The 24,578-nt window shown below is 46.2% G+C and overlaps 1 protein-coding gene across 1 annotated transcript in view; it reads right to left on the bottom strand.

The window, feature by feature from the left end:
* MCCC1 (methylcrotonyl-CoA carboxylase subunit 1) overlaps positions 1 to 24,578 on the bottom strand; it is a 60,276-nt gene that overhangs the window by 7,429 nt on the left and 28,269 nt on the right. The window contains exons 9-15 of the mRNA XM_004708693.2: positions 22,581 to 22,662; positions 19,510 to 19,637; positions 12,535 to 12,718; positions 10,019 to 10,128; positions 8,433 to 8,649; positions 5,647 to 5,733; positions 1,207 to 1,256 (exon numbers count right to left, since the gene is read on the bottom strand). Of these exons, the coding sequence (XP_004708750.1) occupies positions 1,207 to 1,256; positions 5,647 to 5,733; positions 8,433 to 8,649; positions 10,019 to 10,128; positions 12,535 to 12,718; positions 19,510 to 19,637; positions 22,581 to 22,662 (858 nt within the window). The remainder of the gene's footprint in view (positions 1 to 1,206; positions 1,257 to 5,646; positions 5,734 to 8,432; positions 8,650 to 10,018; positions 10,129 to 12,534; positions 12,719 to 19,509; positions 19,638 to 22,580; positions 22,663 to 24,578) is intronic.

Below are 24,578 nucleotides of genomic sequence, written 5' to 3'. Positions count from 1 at the left end.
ACATGCCGCAGGTAGGAATGTGGTTTCCGGGGCAGATTCGCACTGATCTTTAATCGTCAAAAACCATTGACCTGGGAACAAGGGCATCCCCAAGCCAGGGCCACCAAGAGGAATGGAAACAGTCAGGTGGCAAAGCTGAGCTTCCAGAGGATGGAAACACGTGTGTCCACCAGGGCCGGGAGGTCTAAGACCTGGCAAGGAGGCTATGGACTCTCTTAGCTCAAACAGTGGTATAGCCTCGTCCCTGAATTTGCCCTTGACCACGGGGATCCAGCTGAGTAATTCCACTGTGTCTCCACCTTTTTGGCGTTTCTTCCCAACAGCAAAATGAACTTCTTTTAATTGAAGAATATCCTAAGAGTTTAGACCAGAAGTCCTCAAAGCATCATCTAAGGATCCTTAGCGCTCCCAAGACCCTTTAGGGCAGTGGTTCTCAATCTTCCTAATGCCGTGACCCTTTAATACAGTTCCTCATGTTGTGGTGACTCCCCCCAACAACCATAACATTATTTTCATTGCTCCTAAATAACCATAATTTTGCTACTGTTATGAATCGGGTGACCCCTGTGAAAGGGTCGTTTGCCCACCAAAGGGGTTGCAGCCCACAGGTTGCGAACCGCTGCTTTAGGGGGGGTTCCACGCTGTCAGAAGTATTTTCATAACAAGACTAAGTGATTATTTGCCCTTTTAACCCTCATTCTGTACAATGGACATTTCTAGAGGTGCAGGACATGTGATATTATTGCTCTGATGGCTAATAGAATGTGGGCTCGTGAAGTCTCAATACTTCACAAAAATGGAGTCTCAGGTCTCAATTTGTATCCTTTCAATTTCACATAAACAAAAGCTCACATGGGCTTCGATAATTTTTAAGAGTGTAAAGCTGTTTGAGAACTCCCCCACTTAGATGTCACACACATACTTCCCAGGCTTGCTTGGTTATTCTTTTTTTGGCAAGGCTGTTATTTTTGCCAAGTGTTGATGCTTGAGCCAGTCACAGCCAAACAGAGTAAGTCAAATTTCAGCGAGAAACTGTGTCTGAGGTAACGTCTTCAAGCTGCTCTGAGACAGAAGCGCAAGACTTCTTTCCAGGTACGGTCACTATCCTGGATGGCTTACCAGAAACCAGAAAGCACGAAGGACCCTCCTTAGCAGGAGAGAGGTGAGCGTTAGCTCTGAATGTAGAATGAAATCAAGAGCGCTTACCTGCATGCTGTACGACCCATCGTGGTTATAGGTTACAGCCATGGCTACGTCTTCACAGGAGGGGAAAAAAGGTGAAAAAGTTAAAGAAAAATGAGAAGACATTTATTGATTCAAGAACTGGGATCCCCCAAATATCACTTTCAATCTGATCTTTCGAGGTTGTAGCATATATTAGATATTTTTTCCTCAACAAGAAAAACTGCAGTGTTGAAATAGCAAATGCAAGCAATGGGAGACACAAATCTGCCATCGATGGCATGATTTGCTTCTGTGGTCCTGACCGCTCTCTGAAACGCTGAGCCTTGATTTCTGGCGTCAGTAGAAGGATATGTGAGTGCAATGATGATTAACTAAAGGCGAAAATGCCACGGGAACTATAATAACAGAAGGAATTCTTCATGCTTTCCCAGTGGATCTGGAATAGATTATGTCAGCCAGGGACTCTTGAAGGCTCTCCTGAGAGGTGGAAATGAAAAGATTGGTGGGAAAGAGGCCCTTCGTCTGCTCCTGACTCTTGAACCATCATTGGGATGCTGCCAGCTCAATTGAGTCCAAAGCCCTGATCTTCCTTCCTTCAGAGCTCAAGAGCCACTGAACTTGAAACCAACATGGTGGGTCCAACAAGCCACACTCCCTTCCACCTGCTTCCTGGGAGCCCCTCGGCTGGCAGTGATTCTCCTAGTCATGCAGGCAGGCGTCAGGCCTGGCAGTCTTGTCTCCCCCATTGCTTGCCATGTCTATGCACCTCGTCCTTTCCTCTCCCGCTGCTCTACGCGATGATGCAGACTCACTGCCTTCCTGCGACCTGTCTTCACCCCTCCAGCTGACGCGTTCTACCACACTGGACTCCATCACACTCAAAATCCTCGGCCTGGGATTGAAGGCCCTGATGTCTCATTCTTCTCTCTCACCGTCTCCCTCCGTGCTCCTACGATCCAACTCAACGAGAAAATGGACCGCTTCACCTCCCTCCCTGACTGCTCTAGCTTTCCTTCACTGTGCCTTTACCATGCTCCTCCCTGCCTCCGTGTTGGTCTCCCTTCACACCCACTGAAACCCCACCCCTCTTCCACGCACGTCCCACTCATAGTTAGGCGAAGAGTCCGCTGCAGCACATAAGCCACCAATAGGCCTCCTTGAGCCTGCTTTGTAACAAAGACTTCTATTCCTGTATTTTTGTTGTTGTGGTGGCGGCGGTGGTTTATTTTTATTTATACAACGGAAAATGCTTACAAGTCAGATACTGGAGCAGATAAAATCAACCATGGAACATCTCCCTCTTGCTCAGGGGTGACTGCTACGAGCACTTGAGTGTGTAAGCCCCTCCCAACCTTTTTTATTTTCTCATTGTGGTCAACATATTTGCAATAAAACACTTTCCATTCCAACACGCTTTGCAGGTCCCATCCAGTGACATTAACGATGTTCACCATGTGGTTCAACTATCACCATGACCCATTTCCAATTTGTTCCATCACGCTTAATACATACTGTCTATTTCCTACACAATGACATCCCCTCCCCGCTTCCTTCTAACCCCCGCTCACAACCATTAATAAACCTTGGTTTCTAGATACTTGCCTATTCTCCATTTCTTACAGCAACAGGACCATGTGATGTTTGTCCTTTTGCGAGTATCTAATCTCCCTCAACATGATGCTTTCAGGCTTCATCTGTGTTACAGCAACTATCAGGACCTCGGTCCTCTCTGTGGGCCAGGATCACTCCGTTGTCTGTACAGATCACATTTTATTCATTCATTCATTGGCAGATAAGCAGCCTACTGTGAACAGTGCTGAAACGAACACTGGTGGATAAGTATCTATTTGGATTCCTGCTTTCAATTCTTTCAGCCATATACCTAGAAGTAAGTCCCTGGTGGTGTAGTGGTTATGTGTTGGGCTGCGATCTGTATGGTCAGCAGTTTGAAACCACCAGCAGCTCCACAGGCCAAAGACTGGGCTTTCTACTCAGGTAAATAGTGATAGTCTGGGAACACCCCCGGGGGTTGCTGTGAGCCCACAGTGGCCTGATGGCAGTGAGTTGGGTTTGGTTTACCTACAAGCAGAGCTGCTGGACGGTACAGAAGTGCTATGTGCACCTGTGTTTCTCACAGGAGAGGGGCCACTTTACAATCCTACCAGCAGCCGTTTCTCTACATCCCCGCCATCACCTGTGGTTTCCTTTTCTTTCCATCCGTCATCTTGCTGGGCCGGAGGTGAGAGCTCCATGTGGTTTGGGCTTGCGTTTCCCTAACAACAAGGATGCTGGGCATCTTTCCGGTGCTCATGGCCACCTGCAGTTCTTCTTTGGTGAAATGTCTATTCAAATCTTCTGCCGTTTTTGGATGGCATTGTTTGTCTTTCTATTGTTAAGCTGTGGGAGTTCTGAATATATTCTGAGTGTTGACTCCTCATCCAGACCTTGTAAAGCACACCTTCAAATACACATTGTCTCCATCAGCGTAGCATTATGCTATACGTATTGCAGCCAACCTTTTAAAATGATCATGCAACATGGAACTAAACAACAATGGGATTCTTCCACAGACTCTCTAAAGCCCTCTTATGTAGATCTGGGAGCAGCGGTGGCAGAGTGGCTGTGCATTGGGCTGCTAACCATAAGATCAGCAGTTTGAAACCACCAGCTGATTCTTGGGCGAAAGATGAGGCTTTCTACTCCCATAGGTAAGTTACAGTCTCGGAAACTGACGGGGACAGTTCTCTAGGGTCGCTGTGAGTTGGAATTGACTTGATGGCAAGTGAGTTTTGATTTTATGTACATCAATTTCCCCCTCGTACAACACTTCTCAGGGGATATAATTTAATAATAACGGTGATGACAATGATGACAGTAGCCGACATTTACTGATTTGCTAACCATATGCTCTATTCGTGAGCTGAACGTTTCCGTGGGTGTTGTCTCACCTACTCCCCGGGAAGTAGTCGCTCCTACCACCCCCATTTATGGTCCTGGACACTGGACGCCTGACTTGCCCTCGAGTCACTGAGAAGAAGAGCGTCCGGAGCTGAACCCACAGTCTCCATCTGTCCCCGAGACACACAGTTCTCCTTTGCCAAAGGGTCGTTCCTTCAGAGAGAAACCCAAAACAAGGCAGCCCCACCCCTCAGCATAGCTACATCGCAAAACTGTACTGAACGTACAGTGATAGAATTTTTCTACCCAGTATGGTCCAAAATCCCTTCTAAGAGAAGAGGCCTCAAATTATATCAGTTGAGCTTTCTCTCAATTTACACAATTCAGAAAGTTTGTCACTGATGCGGGTACCAGGCGAATCATGGTAAAGGCATGTCCAGGAAAATGCTCAGTCCCATGCCCCACCCACCCACTATGGTATAGGGTAACTGGACTTGCTTTCTCTTCCTTACAGATTTCTTGTCCCTGACAAGACACCCGTAAACATCCTGAGGTCAAGAAAATCCTCCTGTGTCCAGGGAGGAGGGTGCCCAGGTCGGCTGGCAGGAGAGTTTGGCACATTGCCATGATGGAGCAAGCGCATAGTGAGGCCTCACCTGCAAGGTGGTTAGCACTTCTGGCTCTGACTCTGCCTACCCAGCTTGTCACGTTCACTGTCCAGCCGAGGAACGGACACAGTCTCAGAACACAGCTCTCAGGAGTTGGGTCCCCCGGGCACACTGGTCCAACCATAAATGAACAGGCTGCCTTCTGGCTTGGGGGGGAGGGGTCTCTTCGGACTTGACTTAAAATAAATCAGTCCTGACTCAAATGATTTTGCAGTCAAGAATCAATGTTCCACTTGATGGACTGGTGGAAGCAGCAGGGAAGTCGAGGCCTGAGAGAGTGGGTGTTAGTCCTGGCTCTGCCACTAACTGGCCTGGAGTGAGTCCTTTCATCGCTGTGCCTCCGCCCCCTCATCCACAGGTGGGGACAGCAGTGACCCCTCCTCATTAGCTGGTTGTAATGACACTGATTTACAGGTGACGAGGCTCTTGGTCTCTTTGGTGGGTCACCCTCCCTCCCTCTCTGACAGTTGTGTATCTTTTCCCCCTTTGTAATGAAAAGTCAATGCATTCTCATAGAAAAACTGCAAAGCAAAGTAAAATGAAATGGGGGGAGGGAAGAGATGGCCTCGAACCCCCTGGCCCAATAGTAACCACATGAACTTCGGCACAGCTCACGTCAGTCTTATACCTGTGTGTCTTATGACATGTTTAAGTACATCTGCAAAGACGCAGGACAAGGATGAAGGAGGGAAGCAAAACACCCCGAGCCACCAATTCTGCTATTTTGTCAACTTCCCTCCCAAGGTTTAGGCCAGACATGCATACATACATATATATACAGATATATATGTATATATATATTTGATTATGATCAGGCTAAATATTTTTTCCACTTTTCAGGTACATGTGATGCATCATATTAATCCTAGCTCTCTGTAAACAAAGCATGACTTACTGGTTTTACCATCCTTCAGAGTTACGTGTCTGGTGTAACAGACATTCAGTCTTCGTCCGCTGCTAGATGCAAATGGGGACCATGGATCTAGAAAACAATGAGAATTCAAGAACAAATTTACTGCCCAGGAAACCTAGGAAGCTTCTAACTTAAAAATTTTTTTAAATTTATTTTAGTCATTTTATTGGGTATTATCACAATCCATACATGCATCAATTGTGTAAAGCACATTTGTACATTCGTTACCCTCATCATTCTCAAAACATTTGCTCTCCACTTAAGCCTTTGGCATCAGCTCCTCATTTTCCCCTCTCTCTCCCGGCTCCCCCTGAAACATCTAACTTACAAAAGAAAACACAACAGGAGCCTATACCAGCCCTAAACTGGTAGCTGACATGTGTTTTCTTTGTCCTTTTTGTTATTTTAAACATAGGTAGTTTCACTACCTTCAGGGAAATTCTCTACAAAAAGCCCCAGCATCCCTTGAAAAATCAGAATGGTTGCAACCAATATGCTTGCTCAACCTCTGGTGTCAGGAAGTGTACAGTGGTTGCCCTATTTGACAGGACAAACACAATCCTGGTCACCAAACGCGCTTTCGTTCATGATGTTGCTGTCCACGGCCTCTTTTCTCTTTCGTGGGACTGGTCAAGCCCAACAGGTTTTCTTTTCTTTCTTTCTTTTTTTTAATCTTTATTTATTTAATATTATTATTTTAATCATTTTATTAGGGGCTCATACAACTCTTATCACAATCCATACATGCATCAATTGTGTAAAGCACATTTGTACACTCATTGCCCTCATCATTCTCAGAACGTTTGCTCTTCACCTAAGCCCCTGCCATCAGCTCCTCATTTTCCCCCTCCCTCCCTGCATCCCCACCCCCTCCCGAATCCTTGATAATTTATAAATTATTATTTTGTCATATCTTGCCCTGTCCGACATCTCTCTTCACCCACTTTTCTGTTGTCCGCCCCCAGGAAGGAGGTCACATGTAGATCCTTGTAATCGGTTCCCCCTTTCCAACCCACCCTCCCTCTACCCTCCCAGTATCGCCACTCACACCACTGGCCCTGAAGGAATTATCCGCCCTGGATTCCCTGTGTTTCCAGTTCCTATCTGTACCAGTGTACATCCTCGGGTCTAGCCAGACTTGCAAGGTAGAATTGGGATCATGATAGTGGGGGAGGAGGAGGCATTTAGGAACTAGAGGAAAGTTGTATGTTTCATTGTTGTGACATCGCATCCTGACTGGCTCGTCTCCTCCCTGAGACCCTTCTGTAAGGGGATCTCCAGTGGCCTAACAATGGGCTTGGGGTCTCCACTCCCCACTCCCCCTCATTCACAATGATATGATTTTTGGTTCTGAAGATGCCTGAGCCTGACAGGTTTTCTAGGGTAGGTGGCCTCTTGGCCAACATTCAGGAGCTACAGCAAAACTAAATTCTGAAACTCCGATCTGTGCCAGCTGTCCATTTAGAAAAAGGAAGGTCAGAGATGCTCCGCATTAAAACTGCTACGTGCAGGCGCAGAAACACTACACGGCATGTACTTAGCCGCATCTCACTTCATGGTGGAGGGTAAAATGAGGCTAGAGCACAAATAGCCTCCAAGCAGAGTTGCCCGTTTGGAGTTCTCAGTAATGCTCTATTGAGTGAATTGAGAGAAGAAAGTTCCTGGACAACAGAAAGATCAATGTGTTTGGGGTATTCCCCCACCCCACCCCGTTTGCGCCAGAGGTCAGATTAACCTGAGAAAATATATCTGACGAGTGTCTGAGTGGTACGAATGGTTAAATCTTCCATGGTGAGCCACAGGTTGGTGGTTCAAATCCACCGAGAGGCAACTTGGGAGACGGAGACCTTGAGAGGTTCAGCCGTGAAAACTCGGCAGAGTGGTTCTGGTCGCCACACAGAAGGTGGCCATGAGGAGGAACTGACTTGAAGGCAATGGAGACCAACAAAAAATACATTGAGGAGCAAGTGCAGGAGAGACCAGAGTTTTGTTCCATTTAAAGGGAGGGACTTTCTCGCACAGAGCTGACCAAAGCTACCTTATGAAGTAATGACTTTCCAGCTTCCTGCGGTGTAACAAAGAGGCTGGGCCACAACTTGGTGGGGACACTAAAGGGAGAGGCATCTCTCTAGTTAAGGGGGAGAGGAATCTCTCTAGTTAAGGGGGAGAGACCTCTCTAGTTAAGGGGGAGAGGCATCTCTCTAGTTAAGGGGGAGAGACCTCTCTAGTTAAGGGGGAGAGGCATCTCTCTAGTAGCCAAGAAGAATCTGTGCTGTGTCTCCTTCTATGTTCAGATCTGGTGATACAAGCACGTGCCTAGGTCTCTAGGCTGACAATTCAATCATAGGATGGGGACCAAGGTTTCAGAATGAGAGGGGAGAGCAGCTTAGCAGTCAATAATGGTGAGCTCAAGGTCACCCGAGTCTCTCCAGTGCTCAAGACCAAGGACCGTGGTGCACTTCCAGTGGGTAACTTGGGGAGGAGCAAGCAAAAGAAGCCGGCAGGGGCAGTATGGACTGGGGAAAGAACCAGTGTTTGCCTGAAAAGAAACCCCCCTCTACACAGTTAGGTGATATATTTGGTCATATTTAATAGAAAGGGTTTATGGGTGCAGCCAGGATATGCAGTCTTCTTCAAACAGAAAACAAAGCAACACAAATGTGAGCAGAGAACGGTGTCAACTGCTGGAAGAAGCACTGGGGACTAAGGAAGACAAGCACGTTTAATGCAGTGTCATAAAGACACGGCAAGCAAAAGGCGTTCCGCACCTTGCGTCTGAAGTCTGAAAGCCTCCGTCATGGCTTTCTCCTGGAGGATGAGGCCCAGGGCTGCTTGGCACAAAAACTCCTTGGCCGTGGCTTTCCTAGTGGGAAACAGAGCTCCGTGGTGTTGAGAAATGAAGTCTGTGTGCACATTCCCAGCTTCAAACTCGGGGTGGCCGGAGAGGCTGAGGAGGAAGTCGATGTTGGTGTGCAGGCCAACAATCTAGAGAGAGAGAGTAAAGCCCTCAGGCCCTTCTGAGTGGAGAAAAGAAGGCGTTTGGAGAAACATTTGAATGTGGTCTGACTTCTGCCCTTTCTGCTAAGCACTTTCTGCAAAGGACCACTCTCAGGGGAAACACGGGAACCCCAGGAAGGCACTACACATGGTGAAGGGACCACCACACCAAACCCAGTACCACACCCTGTCATGGCGCCTCCGGTGTGAAACGTCCCACTCTCTTTTACGATGACCAGGTGGACACAGAGATGGGGGAGGAGCAGGTAGTATGGAGGCATTGAAATGACACAGGGTAACCCCAGAAACCAAACTCACTGATGGCTACCCTGCAGGACGGGAGGACTGCCCCTGGGGGGGTCCAACACTGTAACTCGTCATGGGGTAGAACACATCATCTTTCTCCCCCGGCTCAGGTGAGGAGGGGATTGAATGGTCAGCGATATAAATCAGATGCCTTTGTAAGGTCCTGGCGGGCTGTCACTTGGCCAGAGCCTTCGAGCTCTGGAGCGAGGCTGAGGGCACAGAGGAGGGTGGCAATGAGACAGGGTGCCCTGCTAGCTGTGTCTGCGAATGGTTAGGAGAGGCCACTGTGGTCAAAATCACAGAGCTCAGAGGACAATCAAATTACCAACACATCATGACTTACACATCATGGATTGCTATGAAACCCTTTTATGAAGCTGAAGCCATGTGGTCTGGGCCCTTCTGCATCAAGGGCATGAAATTCTATTAAATGAAAAGCCACCCATCATGATTTTTTTTATTTATTTGCAGAGAAGAAAAAGCCTGACTGCAGGCTATCCTTTGGTGGTGGGCCTTATTTCCAGAATAAAATTCCTATTTCACTTCATTATAACACTAACCTTGAGAGTTTTGCAAAGAGGCTTCACAAATGTGTAGGGGAAAAAAATCATTGTTTTTTTTTTCAAATAGCATATATAGTATAATATATAACAGAACATAGGAATATAATATCCTATAACATAATATATAATATAGTATATAATTCAATATACCATATGAAATTAAAATTTTAATATCTTATATAAAATACATTATATAAAAATTAACTACAAATGGATCATAGAGTTCATTGTTGTTTAATTCTATTTTCCCTTGTACTTAAGTGAAACCCCAAACCCCTGAAATCCTAGTCTGACCCATACCAAACACCACCACCCCTCCCTACGCCTCACCTCCCACGCACTCCCACCCCTGGGGCAGAACTTTCATTTCTGACAGGGGTTCAGTGGCAAGGAGACAAAGACAATGGCAAGTGGTACCCACGGGACGGGGCGTGGCTGCAGAAACCCAGCAAGCACTAGAGGGCACTGCCGTGGCCCGGGTCACTCACGTTGTACTGGCGGAGGCAGTACCTCAGCCTCGTCAAGGCCGCCTGGCGGTCCGCGGCCCAGACGACCAGCTTCGCAATCATGGGGTCATAGTGCACTGACACTTCATCTCCTGGAATTGAAAGGGCACCGAAACGGCTCAGAGTCAGTACTGAGGGGGGATAACATACAAGCCAAACACATGTGACCAGCAAGACATTCTGCTGGGGTTTGGAGGTACATTTTCTCAATTACTCTTAGCAAAACTCCTGGAAGATGCTGCCATGATCGCCATCTTGTTCCTGAGGAAAATGAGGCAGAGAGGGGCTTTAACCATGTGCCCACAGTCTAAGGAGGGTGTGGCTGCCGAAGTGAGCTGGGCCTTCAGATGCAGGATGAGCTTTCTCCTGACCGGCTCCTCTGGAAGTCCCTTCTCATTGTGGGGCTGTGCCCACTCCCTCTACCTTCTCACAGCACTCTCTCTTCGACCCTGGGCACTCCCTTCTCTCTGCTCTCTGTCTCCTCACTGCTAACCGAGTCCCAGGAGGATTATCTGGAAAATTGGTGAGTGCCAAGTGTCATAGCTACAGAGCCACCAAACCAGTGGTAGCTGTCACTGATGTGATGGGTAGAGACCTAGACAACAAGAATCTAGCCCCCACGCATGTTCCGATGGTTAGAAATGGTTCCTGTCACCAGGATGAGGTAGATTATAAGGAATTCTATTGAGATATTTTCCTGATTCAGACAGGCCATGACCTCTGCAAACCCCATGGGATTCACCTATACAATTAAGGGGCTGGATTATACTCTTTCCTTTCTCCCTGTCTCCACTCACTCACCAACACATACTGAATAGCTTAGTAGGCCAATGCTTTGAGCAAGGCCTGATTGCTTCCTTAAAAATATTATGATCTAATGTGGAAACCAGACAGGGAGTAACAGATTATGATCGGATAAGGGGGCTGCTGAGAGCAGCACGAGGTAAGTGGGGATCAGAGAAGAGGCGAGCCGGGGAGTCTGCCTCCAAAGGTCCTCTCTGCTGGCCTTTGATGACTGCACTGTAACCACACTGCACCCAAGCCCCTCCTTCCTTCTCTGCTGCATAGACTCTCTTTGCTCTCTGTTCTATTGTTCATTCATAAAAAATGACCACATCTCCTTGTGACATAGCCAGACTGCCAGACGATGACAATTGGTCATCAGAATCCGAAATCTTCCCTTTGGCTTTCCGGACACACACTGTTTGCCCTCCGCCATGCCGGCCACACCAGGTTCCCTGCAGTTCCTCAAACGGACCTTGAGCTTTCTTGGTTCATCAGCGTTTCTTAAACTGTTATATGAGGGAGGGCTTAAAAAAACGTCATGACAAAAGTCTATTATCATCTATGTGCGTTGTCCCATAAACTTTTCAAAGCCCCCACTCCTCAACCTGACACGTGTCTGCTAACTCAGATCTCGTTCACCAGTCAATCACTCCTCTTTAAACTTGTCCGCTTCCAGCAGCCTGACAGAGCCTGCGCCCAGAGAACTTCCAGATGCGAGCACTCTCCATCTGCACAACTCCTCTGGCAGCTGACAGCGAGTCCGCTGCAGAAAGTGGGGGCCCTGATCACTGACTCGGCAGCCAGGCGGCCTGGCTATAAATCCTGCCTCCAAGGATGACCTGGGGCACGTCACTTCACTTCCTTGTGCCTCAGTTTCCTCAGCTCTAAAATGGGGAGGTGAACGACGCCTCCTCCTAGGGCAGTTCTGATGGCTGAAGGAGCCCACACATGCAAACATAGCGCGGGCTGCAGAATGGTTGCTGCTGACCCTGGCTGTCAACCATGTGCCCGCCGTGCCACGCCGGCTCTGTTCGCTTGGGTTAGCCCATAGTAAGTTTACACCTTCGTTCTCCAGCCTGTAGTAAGTTTACACCTTCGTTCTCCAGCCTATAGTAAGTTTACACCTTCGTTCTCCAGCCTATAGTAAGTTTACACCTTCATTCTCCAGCCTATAGTAAGCTTACACCTTCATTCTCCAGTTGGACTTTCAGTCTCTGCAAGACAGAGCCTTGAACACAGTAGACCAGTGGCTCCCAACCTTCCCAATGCTGCGACCCTTTCATACAGTTCCTCATGTGGTGGTGACCCCCCCAACCATAAAATTATTTTCATTGCTACTTCATCACTGTCATTTTGCTATTGTTATGAATCGGGCGACCCCTGTGAAAGAGTTATTTGATCCCCAAAGGGGTCATGACCCACAGGTTGAGAACCACTGCATAGGCAGTAGTCACCTTCAGTCCTATCTGGAGCGAGGAACGTTAAAAAAAAAAAATCAATAGTAACTCAGAATATTTCTTGCTTTGTGTTGACAAAGTACGACTGCATTTCAAAACAAGAGGGCGCTGTTTATGAACACCCAGTCATTCTCTAAAGTAACCATCCGGAAGGACAGATAAAGGCTAACAATTGAGGACAGCCATAATGCTGGACATTTCTGCACGACTCAGAGACAAGACTGCCCCCGAGAAACATGGATTCACTACTTTTACCTTGTCGGACTCCCGTTTCGATCCTAGTGGAAAGGTCTGCTGGCGGCGTGGAGAGATGGACTAACGGCCCGGCCCCTGGCATGAAGTTATTGCTAGGGTCTTCTGCGTATATCCGAGCTTCAAAGGCATGGCCCCGCAGAGTGATTTCTTCCTGCCTCAAGGGAATCTTCTCTCCTGCTGCGACCTGGTTAAGAGGAGAGGATGTGCCAGTCAGCACGCCAGCCTTGGCCCGGTAAACAGACATTTGGGTTGCAAACGGAGCCCCGGGAACGTGTGACTGGCTCTGCCTACTTGAGCATTAGGCCGAAACAAGAATGGGGTAAAGACAAACCAATGCCGCCTGGGAATAGCTGAGTAATTCCAGTGCAGGTTTCTGGGATTTTTAAAAGGAGAAAGCAGGCAAACCGGTGACTAGATAATGAAGACAAAGATTCGAGTTGGTCACATACAGGCATCATCAAGGCCAAGCTGTTTTACTGGCAATAAAGCCTCCATTTCCATCAGAAACATCAGCACTCCATTTCCAAATCAACCTTTTGATAGTAAATTATCAGCGGAGGCGGCTTCAGCACCCCCCCCTCCGGTCTTCCGTCGTGAGTAAGCGAGTGAGGGCGCAGAACAGAGGCGAGCCTGGCAGACATCCAGTGTTACCACAAGGGCACGGCACCAGGCACTCAAATGGATGACTAGTATCGTTTCTTTCTACGGAGCCTACGCACAGAAGTTGGCCACAGGTACCAAGATGACAACGCTCGCCTTTCCACTGCTGTCACTTGAAAAAGGTGACCGGAGGGCACACTGTCTGTCTCCTTTTAACGCTTCCCTGCAAGTCATTCTCTAAGAGGAGAAAATGACAATTTGCCATAGCAATAAATATACAGAAACAAACAAATAACACCACCACCACCCCCAAACAGCAACAACAACAACAAACGCCTCCTAAGTAACTTAGCATGGCACTGAGCTCCAAGAGGAACATGAAACAGAGTCAGGGTTCCCTCCCTTCGAATTTGTCAGAAAGCTCTGGAACACAGCAGTTGTGAGCGATCAAGGGACTCGCTTGCAGGCCTTTAAAGCCAGTGTTTTCAATCAAGAGACTCTGCTGCCACATGGCCTGGGATTAAATTCTGTCTCTCTGGCTACTCTGTGACCTGGGCAACCTTGTTTGCCTCTGTTTGACAGACAAGTGCCTGGCCTACAGCAAGCACTACCTAAGAGCCCCGGTGGTGCTATTGGGTTGGACCTGCAAACTGCAAGGTCGGTGGTTCAAAACCACCAGCCACTCGGCGGCGTAGAGTTCAGCCTAGCTGTTCCCTCCTGTAAAGACCTGCATCCCAGCAGACGCTATACAGGGTGACTATGAATTGGAATCAATTCAATGGCAGTGAGTGTGGGTAATAGCTAGTCATTCTTCCCTTCTTGTCTCTTACAGTGAAACACTTGAATATTTTCTTAAGGACATCGACTTGTTTTAATATAAAAGAAGAAAAGGATGCTCACCTTTCAACCTGTAATTTTATTTCTGGTTAGTTAGTCCGTTTTCGACCTGGCTTTCCATCGCCTGTCTACTTTCCTCTGAGCTTGCTTCTGGCCCCACCATGTCTCTCTGGGCCCTGGAGGTCTGTGCACCTGAGTTCTCGCTGGCTTAAAAACTGACCAAACCCAATGCCAATTCCCAAGCACTGCAACCCAATGGGGCCGGATAGAACTGCACCAGGTTCCCAAGGCTGTAGACCAGCGGTTCTCAACTGTGGGTCGCGACCCCTTTGGGGGCTGAACGACCCTTTCACAGGGGTGGCCTGATTCATAACAGTAGCAAAATGACAGTGATGAAGTAGCAACGAAAATAATGTTATGGTTGGGGGTCACCTCCACATGAGGAACTATGTATGAAAGGGTCACGGCATGAGGAAGGTTGAGAACTAGTTTCCAGAAGCACACTGCCATCGCTTTCTTCCACAGAGCGCCTGGTGATTCAAACTTGTTACCTTTTGAATCACAACGAATAGCTTTTAACCACTGAGCTACCAGGGCTCCACCCCTTTCAAGCTTAGACTCGGACTCTTTCTCAATCTCACTGGGTTCACCTGGACACTGCTGACGGACTGCAGCTGCAGCCTCTCTCCTGGACCCTCACACAGAAAAGCCTCTGGCCATGGAGACAGGGCCTGGAGCTGGAGTTCATGGCTCACTGCAGTAACAAATGCTCCGGTTCTAGTTCTCCCTCTGCGTGGAAGCTGGATGCCAAACGGCCTTGGACTCTACAAACCGTGTCCACTCGCGCCCTCGGATCTCTGGAATCCCTCTGCCAAAAACGAAAACCAAGCTCATGCCATGGAGTTGACGGTGACTCATAGCGACCCTGTAGGGCAGGGTGGAACTGCCCTTTGGGGTTTCTGAGACTAACTCCTTACAGGTATAAAAACCCTCCCCCCTTTCCCTCACAGCGGCTGGTGGTTTTGAACTCCTGGTCTTGTGGTTAGCAGGCCAACACATGGCCACTATGCTAAACATTAGGTTTGCTGCCAGGAGTCGCTGTGTTGTTCTTTGCTTTGTACGCAGAAGCACATCTCTTGCCTAAATAAAATTCCGTTTTATCTCGGGTGTAAACACCTTCAATTTTAAGAAGAGCAGTATACTTCCTCTGGTTCTGGAGACCCCGGTGAATATAGCCAGGAAAAATGGTCTTGGACCACAGCCTCCCAGACATATTTGCCGTTTAGAAGTCCTGTTCCCAGCAGGCCTCCACAGGCTCCGATATGGTGGAAAAAGACACGTTTTGTTTTGTTTTTTAATAAAAAAGCCTCCTCCTCTTTCTGGAAGGAGCCCCGGTGGCACAACTGTGAAGCACTCAGCTGTCGTGCAAAGCTTGGTATTTTGAGGATGTTAGCAGCCGGCTTCCATAAAGATCACAGCCTTGGGAAACCAAGGGGCCATTCTGCCCTGTCCTACAGGGTCGCTATGAGTTGGAATTGTTCCAAGTGCCCTCTCTCTGGGGAGCTTTGCCAGCCTCTTTTAATTTCATGGGTTTCAGAAATAAATCCACTGTTTCCACTAACATCCAAAAGCTTATGGTTTCCTTGACCCTTAAATGCCACTCATCGTTCTCGATTGAGAAGTTCTGTGCTCTTCTGATTATGGCTTGAAAAATAAAACAAACAAAGCAAGACCAAAACACCTTCTTTTCCTTGAATTCTGGAAACAAGCATTCTGGGCAGGGCTGTACCAGTCCACCAAGACTTTTCCTGACACTGACGCGTCCGGCTTGTTGTGCCTGTGTCTCGTTAGCTCCCAAGCCTACCAAGGGAGGCTCAGGAGAATCTTCTGGCCCAATTAAAACCAGCCACCATCCCCAGGGAGCCAGCAAAAGGAAATCCAGAGTCGCCCACAGAAGTTCTGTGATTGTCACTGCAGCCAATTTTAGGCAAAAATGTCAAGATCACCAGGTCTTCTACACAATAACATGGAATGTGCTTTGTGGAAATCTGACTTAAACCAGTGTCTCAAATTATCTAAAGAAAAAGTTCTGGACTATACTTTGTGAAGCACACTGAGAGTTAAGGTTTATTGTGCCAACCTGGCCAATAAACACAGGTGGAATTAATTGAAGGACAGAGAGATAAATGGCTCAGTGAGCCTCGCCTTTCTAGTTCTCTGGTCTCTTGTTCTCTGATGGTGGGACCGGGGTGCAGCTGCCTTATAGCCAGCTCCCTGCTTCAGCTGGCAAGGCTCACTTCCTGCGAGACATCCCTGTGGAGAAGCCACATGGATCTACCCCGATGCAGCCCTGGGTGCTGGAGCAGCCGTGGAGATCCCTGCCAGCACTGAGATGCTTACACCTTCACTGACTTGGCTTTCCTCCTGCAGTCAGCATCATTGCGTGTGTTTTGTGAGATGGAGGAGGACTTTGAGGATTGGTGTCAGACATATGGGCTAATGTTGGCATTATGGGATTGGACAGCACTGGGTTGGGATGCTTTCTTAATGTGCACTTACCCTTTATATAAAACTCTCTCTTATACATGTGATTTTCTGTGGATTTGTTTCCCTGGTTACTTAGACTAACACACACACCAACCATGCCAGAGCAATGTCAAGATGCTTTAAGAGTTTCTAACTATGTACTTTGACTATCTATACTTATTTTATCATGGGTCAATAACAGGGCTGTGGGTCAACATTGGTATGCAGATCCTCTGCTGGGCTAGACCTTCCTTTGGCTCTTAATTCTCAATTTATTAATTTTTTTTTACAGTTTGGTTGACATATAATTCATGTACCATACGATTCAATGGTCTGAATATATTAAAAAGAGTTGTGCAATCATAGCCACATTAAATTTTAGATTGTTTTCTTCACTTTGCATTCATTTAACTAGCTCCCCATTCTCTCCAAATCTCTCCTTTCTTAATGCTAAGCAACTATGAATCCAGTTACTGTCTCTATAGATAGACCTAGCCTGGATTTCATCTAAAGAAAACCATATAAAGATGTCCTTCCACAACAGTGACAAAATAAAACACAGAAAAATCCCAATCCTAATGAAAGGATGTAAAAAAAAAAAACCAAATGAATTTTAAAAATGAATCAAAGCAATTTTAAAAATTCCTCTGTTAAAATTTAAGCTCACTTATCTGCATTCATTGCGTTTCTGGTGTACTGGGTTGGAGGGAAAGGCGATTAGATTCCCCTGGCTGGTCAATGGTCTGAGAGAATTCAGTGGAGGCTCAATCCTCGGGGGACTCTTCTGGCGAATGTTGGGCTTTCACTGTCATCCATAGGACCCATGTGTCACATGGAACAAAGCGCCACTCGGTTCTGCACCAATCGTTGCTTTTATGCTTGGGCCCATTGTTGCAGCTAGTGTGTCAGTCCATCTCATCGAGGGCCTTCCCCCTTCCTGCTGCTCCTACACTTGACCAAGCACGATGTCCCTCTCCAGGGGCTGGTCTCTCCCAATAATGTCCAAAGTAAGGGAGATGAAGTCTCACAGTCCTTGCCTCTTGGGAGCCTACTGGCTGTACTTCTTCCAAGAAGTTTGTTCTTCTGGCAGTTCGTGGTGCTTTGAATATTCTTCACCAACACCACAGTTCAAATGCATTGATTTTCTTTTTTCAGCTTTCCTTATTCAATGTCCAACTTTCCCATGCACAGGAGGCAACTAAAAATCCCATGGCTTGGGTCAGATACTTCTGAAAGTAACATCCTTGCTTTTCAACGCTTGAAAGAAGACTAGTGTAGTAGATTTACCCAATGCAATGTGTCATCTGAGTTCTTGACTGCTACTTCCAGGAGCATAGATTGAGGATCCACGCAAAATGAAATCCTTGACAACTTTGATCTGTTTTCTGTTCATCATGATGTTCCTTATTGGTCCAGTTGTGAGGATTTTAGTCTTCTTTACATCGCATTGTAATTTATACTGGAGGCTGCAATCCTTATATTTATCAGCGGGTGCTTCAAGTCTTCCTCACTTTCAGCAAGCAAGGTTGAGTCACCTGCATGTCTAAGGTTGTTAATAAGCCTTCCTCCCATTCTAATACCACATTCTTCTTCACATAAACCAGCTTCTCTGATGATTTGTTCAGCATACAGATTACACAAGGATGGTGAGCGTATATGCACCTGATGCACACTTTTCCTGATTTTAAACCAAGTAGTATTCCTTTGTTCTCTTCCCACAACTGCATCTTGATCCACAGGTGGGATCGGCAAGAGTACAATGAAGTTTCTGGGCATCCTATTCCTCTCAAGGCTCTACATCATTTGTTGTGACTCACACAGTAGAATGCCTTGGCATAGCCAACGAAACACACATGAACATCTTTCTGGTAGTCTCTGTTTTCAGCCAAGATCCATCTGATATCAGCAATGATATCCTTGTTCTATGTCCTCTTCTGAATCTGGCCTGAACCTCTGGCAGCTCTCTGTAAATGTACTGCTGCACTATTATTGGATGCTCTTCAGCAACATTTTACATGCTTGTGATATCAATGATGTCGTTCTATAGTTTGAGCATTCTCTTGGGTCACCTTTCTTTGGAAGGGATACAAGTATGGATCTCTTCCAGTCAGTTGGCCAAATTCGTGGTGTAGATGAGTGAGTGTTTCATCAGCTTGTCGAAATATTTCAATTGATAATATGTCAATCCTTGGAGCCTTGTTTTTGGCCTATCCTTTCAGTGCAGCTTGAACTTCTTCCTTCAGTACCATCTGGTTTATGTTCATAGGCTACCTCCTGAAATAGAAAAATCAACTAGTTCTTTTTATTTTAGTACTCTGTGTATTCTTTCAATCTCCTTTTGATGCCTTCTACCAACTGTGTGTTCAGAATAAGTTCTATTAAAATTACTTCCTCTATCTTGATTTTGTCAGTCACAAACATTGGACAATACAGACTCGTGTGTTTCTGCTGTGTGGACTTAGCTGATACCTCACTTAGACGGCTGCTTGTTTTAAGATAAGCGTTGAAGTCGCTCGAACACTATTTTTTCTGGCAGCTGGGCACCATCTGGTTTCTTCATCACACTTTGGTTCAGCACTGAGAGTTTTGGTGATCCCTTCCTGTGGGTAAGTATCCAGCAGAGCTGCCTCATAAGAACGGATTGTTCTTAGGTTAGGACATACGGTTCAGTGTGTATCTCAAATCACCTTCATGAGCATTTGTCCTGCCTCAACCATCTCATGATGGCCCGCCTTGGAATTAGGTGGCCTCAAGTAGAAGCTGAGACTTTGTCATAAAATGCTGTGGTCATGACTTAAGCCTCATAGCCTTCTGGTGGCAGTCTACCCCGCTGCTTGAGGGAGACCAGTGGATTAAGTGACAGAGTAAGAACTTCCCATTTGATTTCTGTCCTCATCAAAACCATCAAGAATTGAATCCTGGTTGAAAATGATGTGTTATTTTAAGAGGCCATAAACAAATTGATTTCCAAGATCGATCTATAAGAGGAAAAAAAGAACAAACTTCTCTCACCCTAAGCTGCCACTCTACCAAGTCAGTTCCTGTGATCATTTCAGTAACGGGATGTTCTACTTGCAGCCTTGTGTTCATCTCCATGAAGTAGAAATTGTGCTTTGAGTCCATAATAAACTCCACAGTTCCTGCAAGATAAAAGATAAAGGCCACATTATCGAGGGTGCTTAATCAGTAGCCAATCAAAATCACCCAGGGCGTATTACATCAAGTGTTCCTGCAGCCTTCATTCAATGCTAACCATTTTGCACCTCAGAAGCATCTCATGTATTGCAGCAAATGATTCTGTCAAAAATAGGATGTGCCACAAAAAAAAAAAAAAGACATACATGAAATTGAGCAACAGAAAAGTCTATTTGAGGTTTCGAGCAAATGGTAAGCCCTGCTTTATGCATCAGGCTCAGCTGTCACAGAAGTGAGAATGTGGCCGAGCTGGGTCACTGCTTCAGTGCACTGAGGTCCCCCAGAGGGTCCCAGCCTCACAGGTGGCAGGCACCTGATCTCACTCTAACCTTGAGGACAAAGAGAGAAATCACCCCCTGCCCCCAATGTGTGTGCTTTCGGAAGTTCCCTCATACGTTCCTTGGTGGGTTTCGCACTGGGCTGCTAACCAAAATGTCACAAGTTTGAAACCACTAGCTGCTTTGTGGGAGAAAGATGAGGCTTTCTACTCCCATAAAGAGCTACAGTCTTGGAAATTCACAGGGCCAGCTCCACCCTGGCCTGTAGGGTCACTGTGTAGGACTCGGCTCAATGACAGTGCATGTTGACACCTTACGGAACCTGGTGGCATTGTGGGTTAGGTGTTGTTCTGTTGCTAACCACAAGGTTGGTAGTTCAAGCCTACCAGCTGCTGCTCAGTGTGAGAAAGCTGAGGCTGTCTGTACCCATCTCGGAGATTCTATATGGGATCAGTATATATTGGCAGTAACTCGATAGTATGTTTTTGTTGATTACTTTATGCCAATATTTATCTATTAGCATTCTATAAAGCCCTAGGAAAAATTCTCTCAGGTTTATTAAGATATAATTTAAGCCAAAGAAACGAAACCATTTTAAGTGCTGTTGTGAGGTGCTATCGAGTTGGCTCTGGGCAGAGAGACCCTGTGCACAACAGAACTAGACACCCCTGTCCTGTGCTGCGCCCTCCTCACCACTGTTGGTGTGAGCCCACCGTGGCCGTCACTGTGCTAACTGATCCTTTTCACCGGCCCTCTTCTCCAGGGCCACAGGCCATGAAACAGTCTCACCAGCCATGCCACAGGAACATTCTGGCTGTGTTTCTTCATAGACAGAGTTGTTGGTCCTTTTGGTCGTCCCTGGTACTTTCCGCATTCTTCATCAGCACTGTTATCAAGTGCCTGGATTCCTCTTCAGCCTTCCTTATTTAGTGCCCAACTTTCCCTTGCGCAGCAGACAACCGAAAACACCACAGCTTGGGTCAGGCCCACCACAGTCCTCAAAGTAACATCCATTTACCCAACGCAACGCATCATGTGACCTTGACTGCTGCTTCCATGAGTACTGATGATGGATCCAAGCAAGACAATAGCCTCGACAACTTCAATCTTTTCTCCATTTACCATGATGCTCCTTATTGGTCCCATTGTGAGGATTTCTTCTCTTCACACTGAGTTGTAATCCATACCGAAGGCTGCAATTCTTGATCTTCATCAGCAAGTGCTGCAAGGTCTCCTCATTTTCAGGTTGTATCATCTGCATATCACAGGTGGTTAATAAACCTTCTTCCAATTCAAGACTGAATTTTTCTTCATATAATCCAGCTTCAGCATACAGATGGAATACGTATGGTGTAAGGATACAATCCTGATGCGTGCCTTTCCTGATGATAAACCTTGCAGTAGAGTCCCTTGTTCTGTTTGCACAATTGCTTCTTGGTGCATGTACAGGCTCTGCAGGAGCACAATGAAGTGGTCTGGGATTGCCATTTTCTCACGGCTATTCATGGTTCGTTAGGTCCCACCTAGTCAAATGCCTTAGCATAGTCAGCAGGACCCAAATACACATCTTTCTTGGATTCACTGCTTTCAGTCAAGATCCACATGATGTCCCTTGTCCCATGTCCTCTTCTGAATCCAGCGTGAGCTTCTGGCAGCTCCCTGACAATATGCTGCTGCAACCTTTGTTAGATTATCTTCAGCAACATTTTATTTGCATGTGTTATTATTAGTGGTATTGCTCTACAATTCGAGCATACTGTTGGGTCACCATTCTTTGGAATGGGTACATATACGGATCTCTTCCTGTCGGCTGACCACGTAGCTGTCTTCCGGATTTCCTGGTGTAAGTGAGCTAGTGCTTTCAGTGCTTTGCTGGCTTGTTGAAACATTTCAATGGGAACTCCATCAATTCCTGGAGCCTTGTTTTTGGCTAATACTTTCAGTGCAGCTTAGACTTCTTCCTTCAGCCCCACTGGTTCATGCTAATGTGCTCAACTGTGGCAAAAGTGTAGTCAAGTGACCACTACCACCGTCAATATGCGGATGCTTCCATCATCCGAAAAAGATCCTGTGTTCCCGGTTATAGTCAGTCTTTCCCCAGAAACTTGGTCCCAAGCTTCCTGTCACTTTCATTTTGCTTTTTTTAGGATTTTCATTCACACGAAATCATACGCCACAAAGTATTCTACATTTTTTTCACAGAGCTTAAAGTCCATTCCACATATGGTTTTCAGTGTTTTGCAAATTGTGGGTCACAACTACTAGTGGATCGTACAAATCAACTTGGTGATTTATTTTGAAATACCAAAAAGCATCATGCATAACTAGGGTAAATGCTGTTCGATGTCAAATAGATGGAGGCTTCAAAAAGTCTGTGGAAAAATTCCAGTATCTCTCGATTGTTTTCCACAAACCCTTGAAGCCCTGTCTTTAGATATAAGCACACACTTACATGTATATACTTGGTCTTGATATGAAATAAACTTTTTACTGTGGACCTGATCAAATGTTTGAGAACAATGGGTTTAAATACGGTCCGTGGCTTTGGTCTTCTGAGAAACCATGGGATTACTGTTTCTTCTTGTCTTCCAGAAACAAACGTTAACATACCTGCACCCACATAATTTACAGCCTTCGCAGCTCGGACCGCAGCTTCTCCAAGCTTCCTTCTGACTTCAGGTTCAATTCCAGGCTGTGAAAAATATGTTTGAAATAAATCTCCATGAGTGCCTTTGCGTTCTAGAAATTTCTGTGGACATCAAATATTCTATTTCTCTATATCAAATACTGCATTAAAAAGATCATAAAGATAGGAAGCTAAGGTGATACACTTCACCCTGACACCACAGTTTAACTGTTGCTAGGCCAAAGCTCCAGGAGCCCTGGTAGTGCTGTGGTTATGTGCGGGGCTGCTAGCTGACAAGCTGGTGATTCAATGCACCGAGCGGCCACCTAGGAGACAGGCCTGGAGAGCTGTTCCCACAGGATGACAGCCCATGGGGCAGTGACACTCTGTCAGGTGGGCTGCTCTGAGCTGAAATCAACCTGATGGTACCTAACAAGAACCACAATGCACCAGAGCTTAATGGTTCTGCTGGCAGCTTCCAGAAATGACAGAAAAGATACAGTAAAATTACATGTCTTCATCCCTTGTTCTACATGACAGTTTTCATGACTGCCCTTACGTATATGGACACAACATTTCCAATGGTCCCCTTGGTTTCAGGTGGAAAAAGTGATTGGGATCGGGTCGGAGCTTAGTGATTTATTCAGCGTAATGGGAACCTTGAGATTCTAAGCTAATATGTTCATTTTTTAAAAGTATGTTAATAAACAACTCTTGTAGCATTTTGAAAACACAGTGCTATGTGTGTATGGGTCTATATATACATATATATAAACATAAATGTTCTTTTTTTTTTACTTTGGCAAGGACTTCTTGAAAATAAACTTTTATTTAAAACATTTTTAACCATTTTACTGTATGCAATTCATATATATCATACAAATCAATAGTTCATTCATCTTAAAAACGAGTTGTGCAATCATTCGTAACATCTACTTCAGGTGGGACTATGCAAGGCTTCAAATAGTTCGTAGAAAAATGGAATTTTTAAAAAATGGAACTTTTCCGCAAACTTTTGGAAGCTCCCTTGTGTATTCTGCAACAAGTTAACATTTGGATGTGAGGATAAGGAACTAACTAGGCATCTCCGATTCCTGACCTTTGGAACCACACACAGGAAAAGGCCATAGGCAAGCATCCCGCCACAGCAGCGGCAGCTGTAATACATTCTCAGCTACATCATCCATGCTCATGATGATGGGCCTGAAAGCTGACTCTGGTGGGGGAAGACTCACCGTTATGAGATATAAATAAATCTTAATATACATTCTCATGAGTAGACACGGTCACTCTAATATCCCCCATAAGAGAATCATATAAGATGAATCATTTGTGTCTGGCAACTTCACAATGCCTAAAGGTTATCTGTAGATAAAAGCAATCAGGTTCTATAGCCAACCTACCATAAATGTAGCAACCCCTGTTTGCTCAGCGGGGTTCAAGGTCAACTAGCACTAAGTCAAGACAAAGACTCACCTCATTGCTGGTTTATTAGGTTATCCACTTATCATATTACCTATCAACTATGTCATATGTTAGCTGTACGACATGCGTGCCTTATGAAAGATCTGCAAACCCCATTAGATATAGCCTTTGGAAAACACATTCAGGCTCTCAGTCCTGACAGGGAACGAGGAGCTCCTAAGCCCCGCTGTCTGTCTGTCTTTAATGTTTTCCACAATCACAAAGTCACTCTTGAGGACAGTTGGAAGTCCCCTTCACCCTGGCAAGTCATCCTAGGAATTAGCTCTACCCAGAGACCAACATAAACCAATTAAGTTGGCAGCCCAAGAGGTATAAGTCATTACAACACAGCCCTGAAAGCAAGACACTGTGGAAGGTGGAAATCTGTCAAAAAAGAAAACCTCAAAGATGGTCCACTATAAGAGAGTGATTGAATAGTCAGACTGTACCCCGTCAAAGTCAGGAAACTTTCAAGACCCAGAAAAAACAAGCTGTCCGGCTGAGCTCTAGGCCGCCCC

Source organism: Echinops telfairi, unplaced genomic scaffold (assembly GCF_000313985.2).
Source record: "Echinops telfairi isolate 266 unplaced genomic scaffold, ASM31398v2 ScPeMD7_4225;HRSCAF=4972, whole genome shotgun sequence".
Lineage (NCBI taxonomy): Eukaryota > Metazoa > Chordata > Mammalia > Afrosoricida > Tenrecidae > Echinops > Echinops telfairi.
This window is presented reverse-complemented; position numbering and strand designations above follow the sequence as displayed.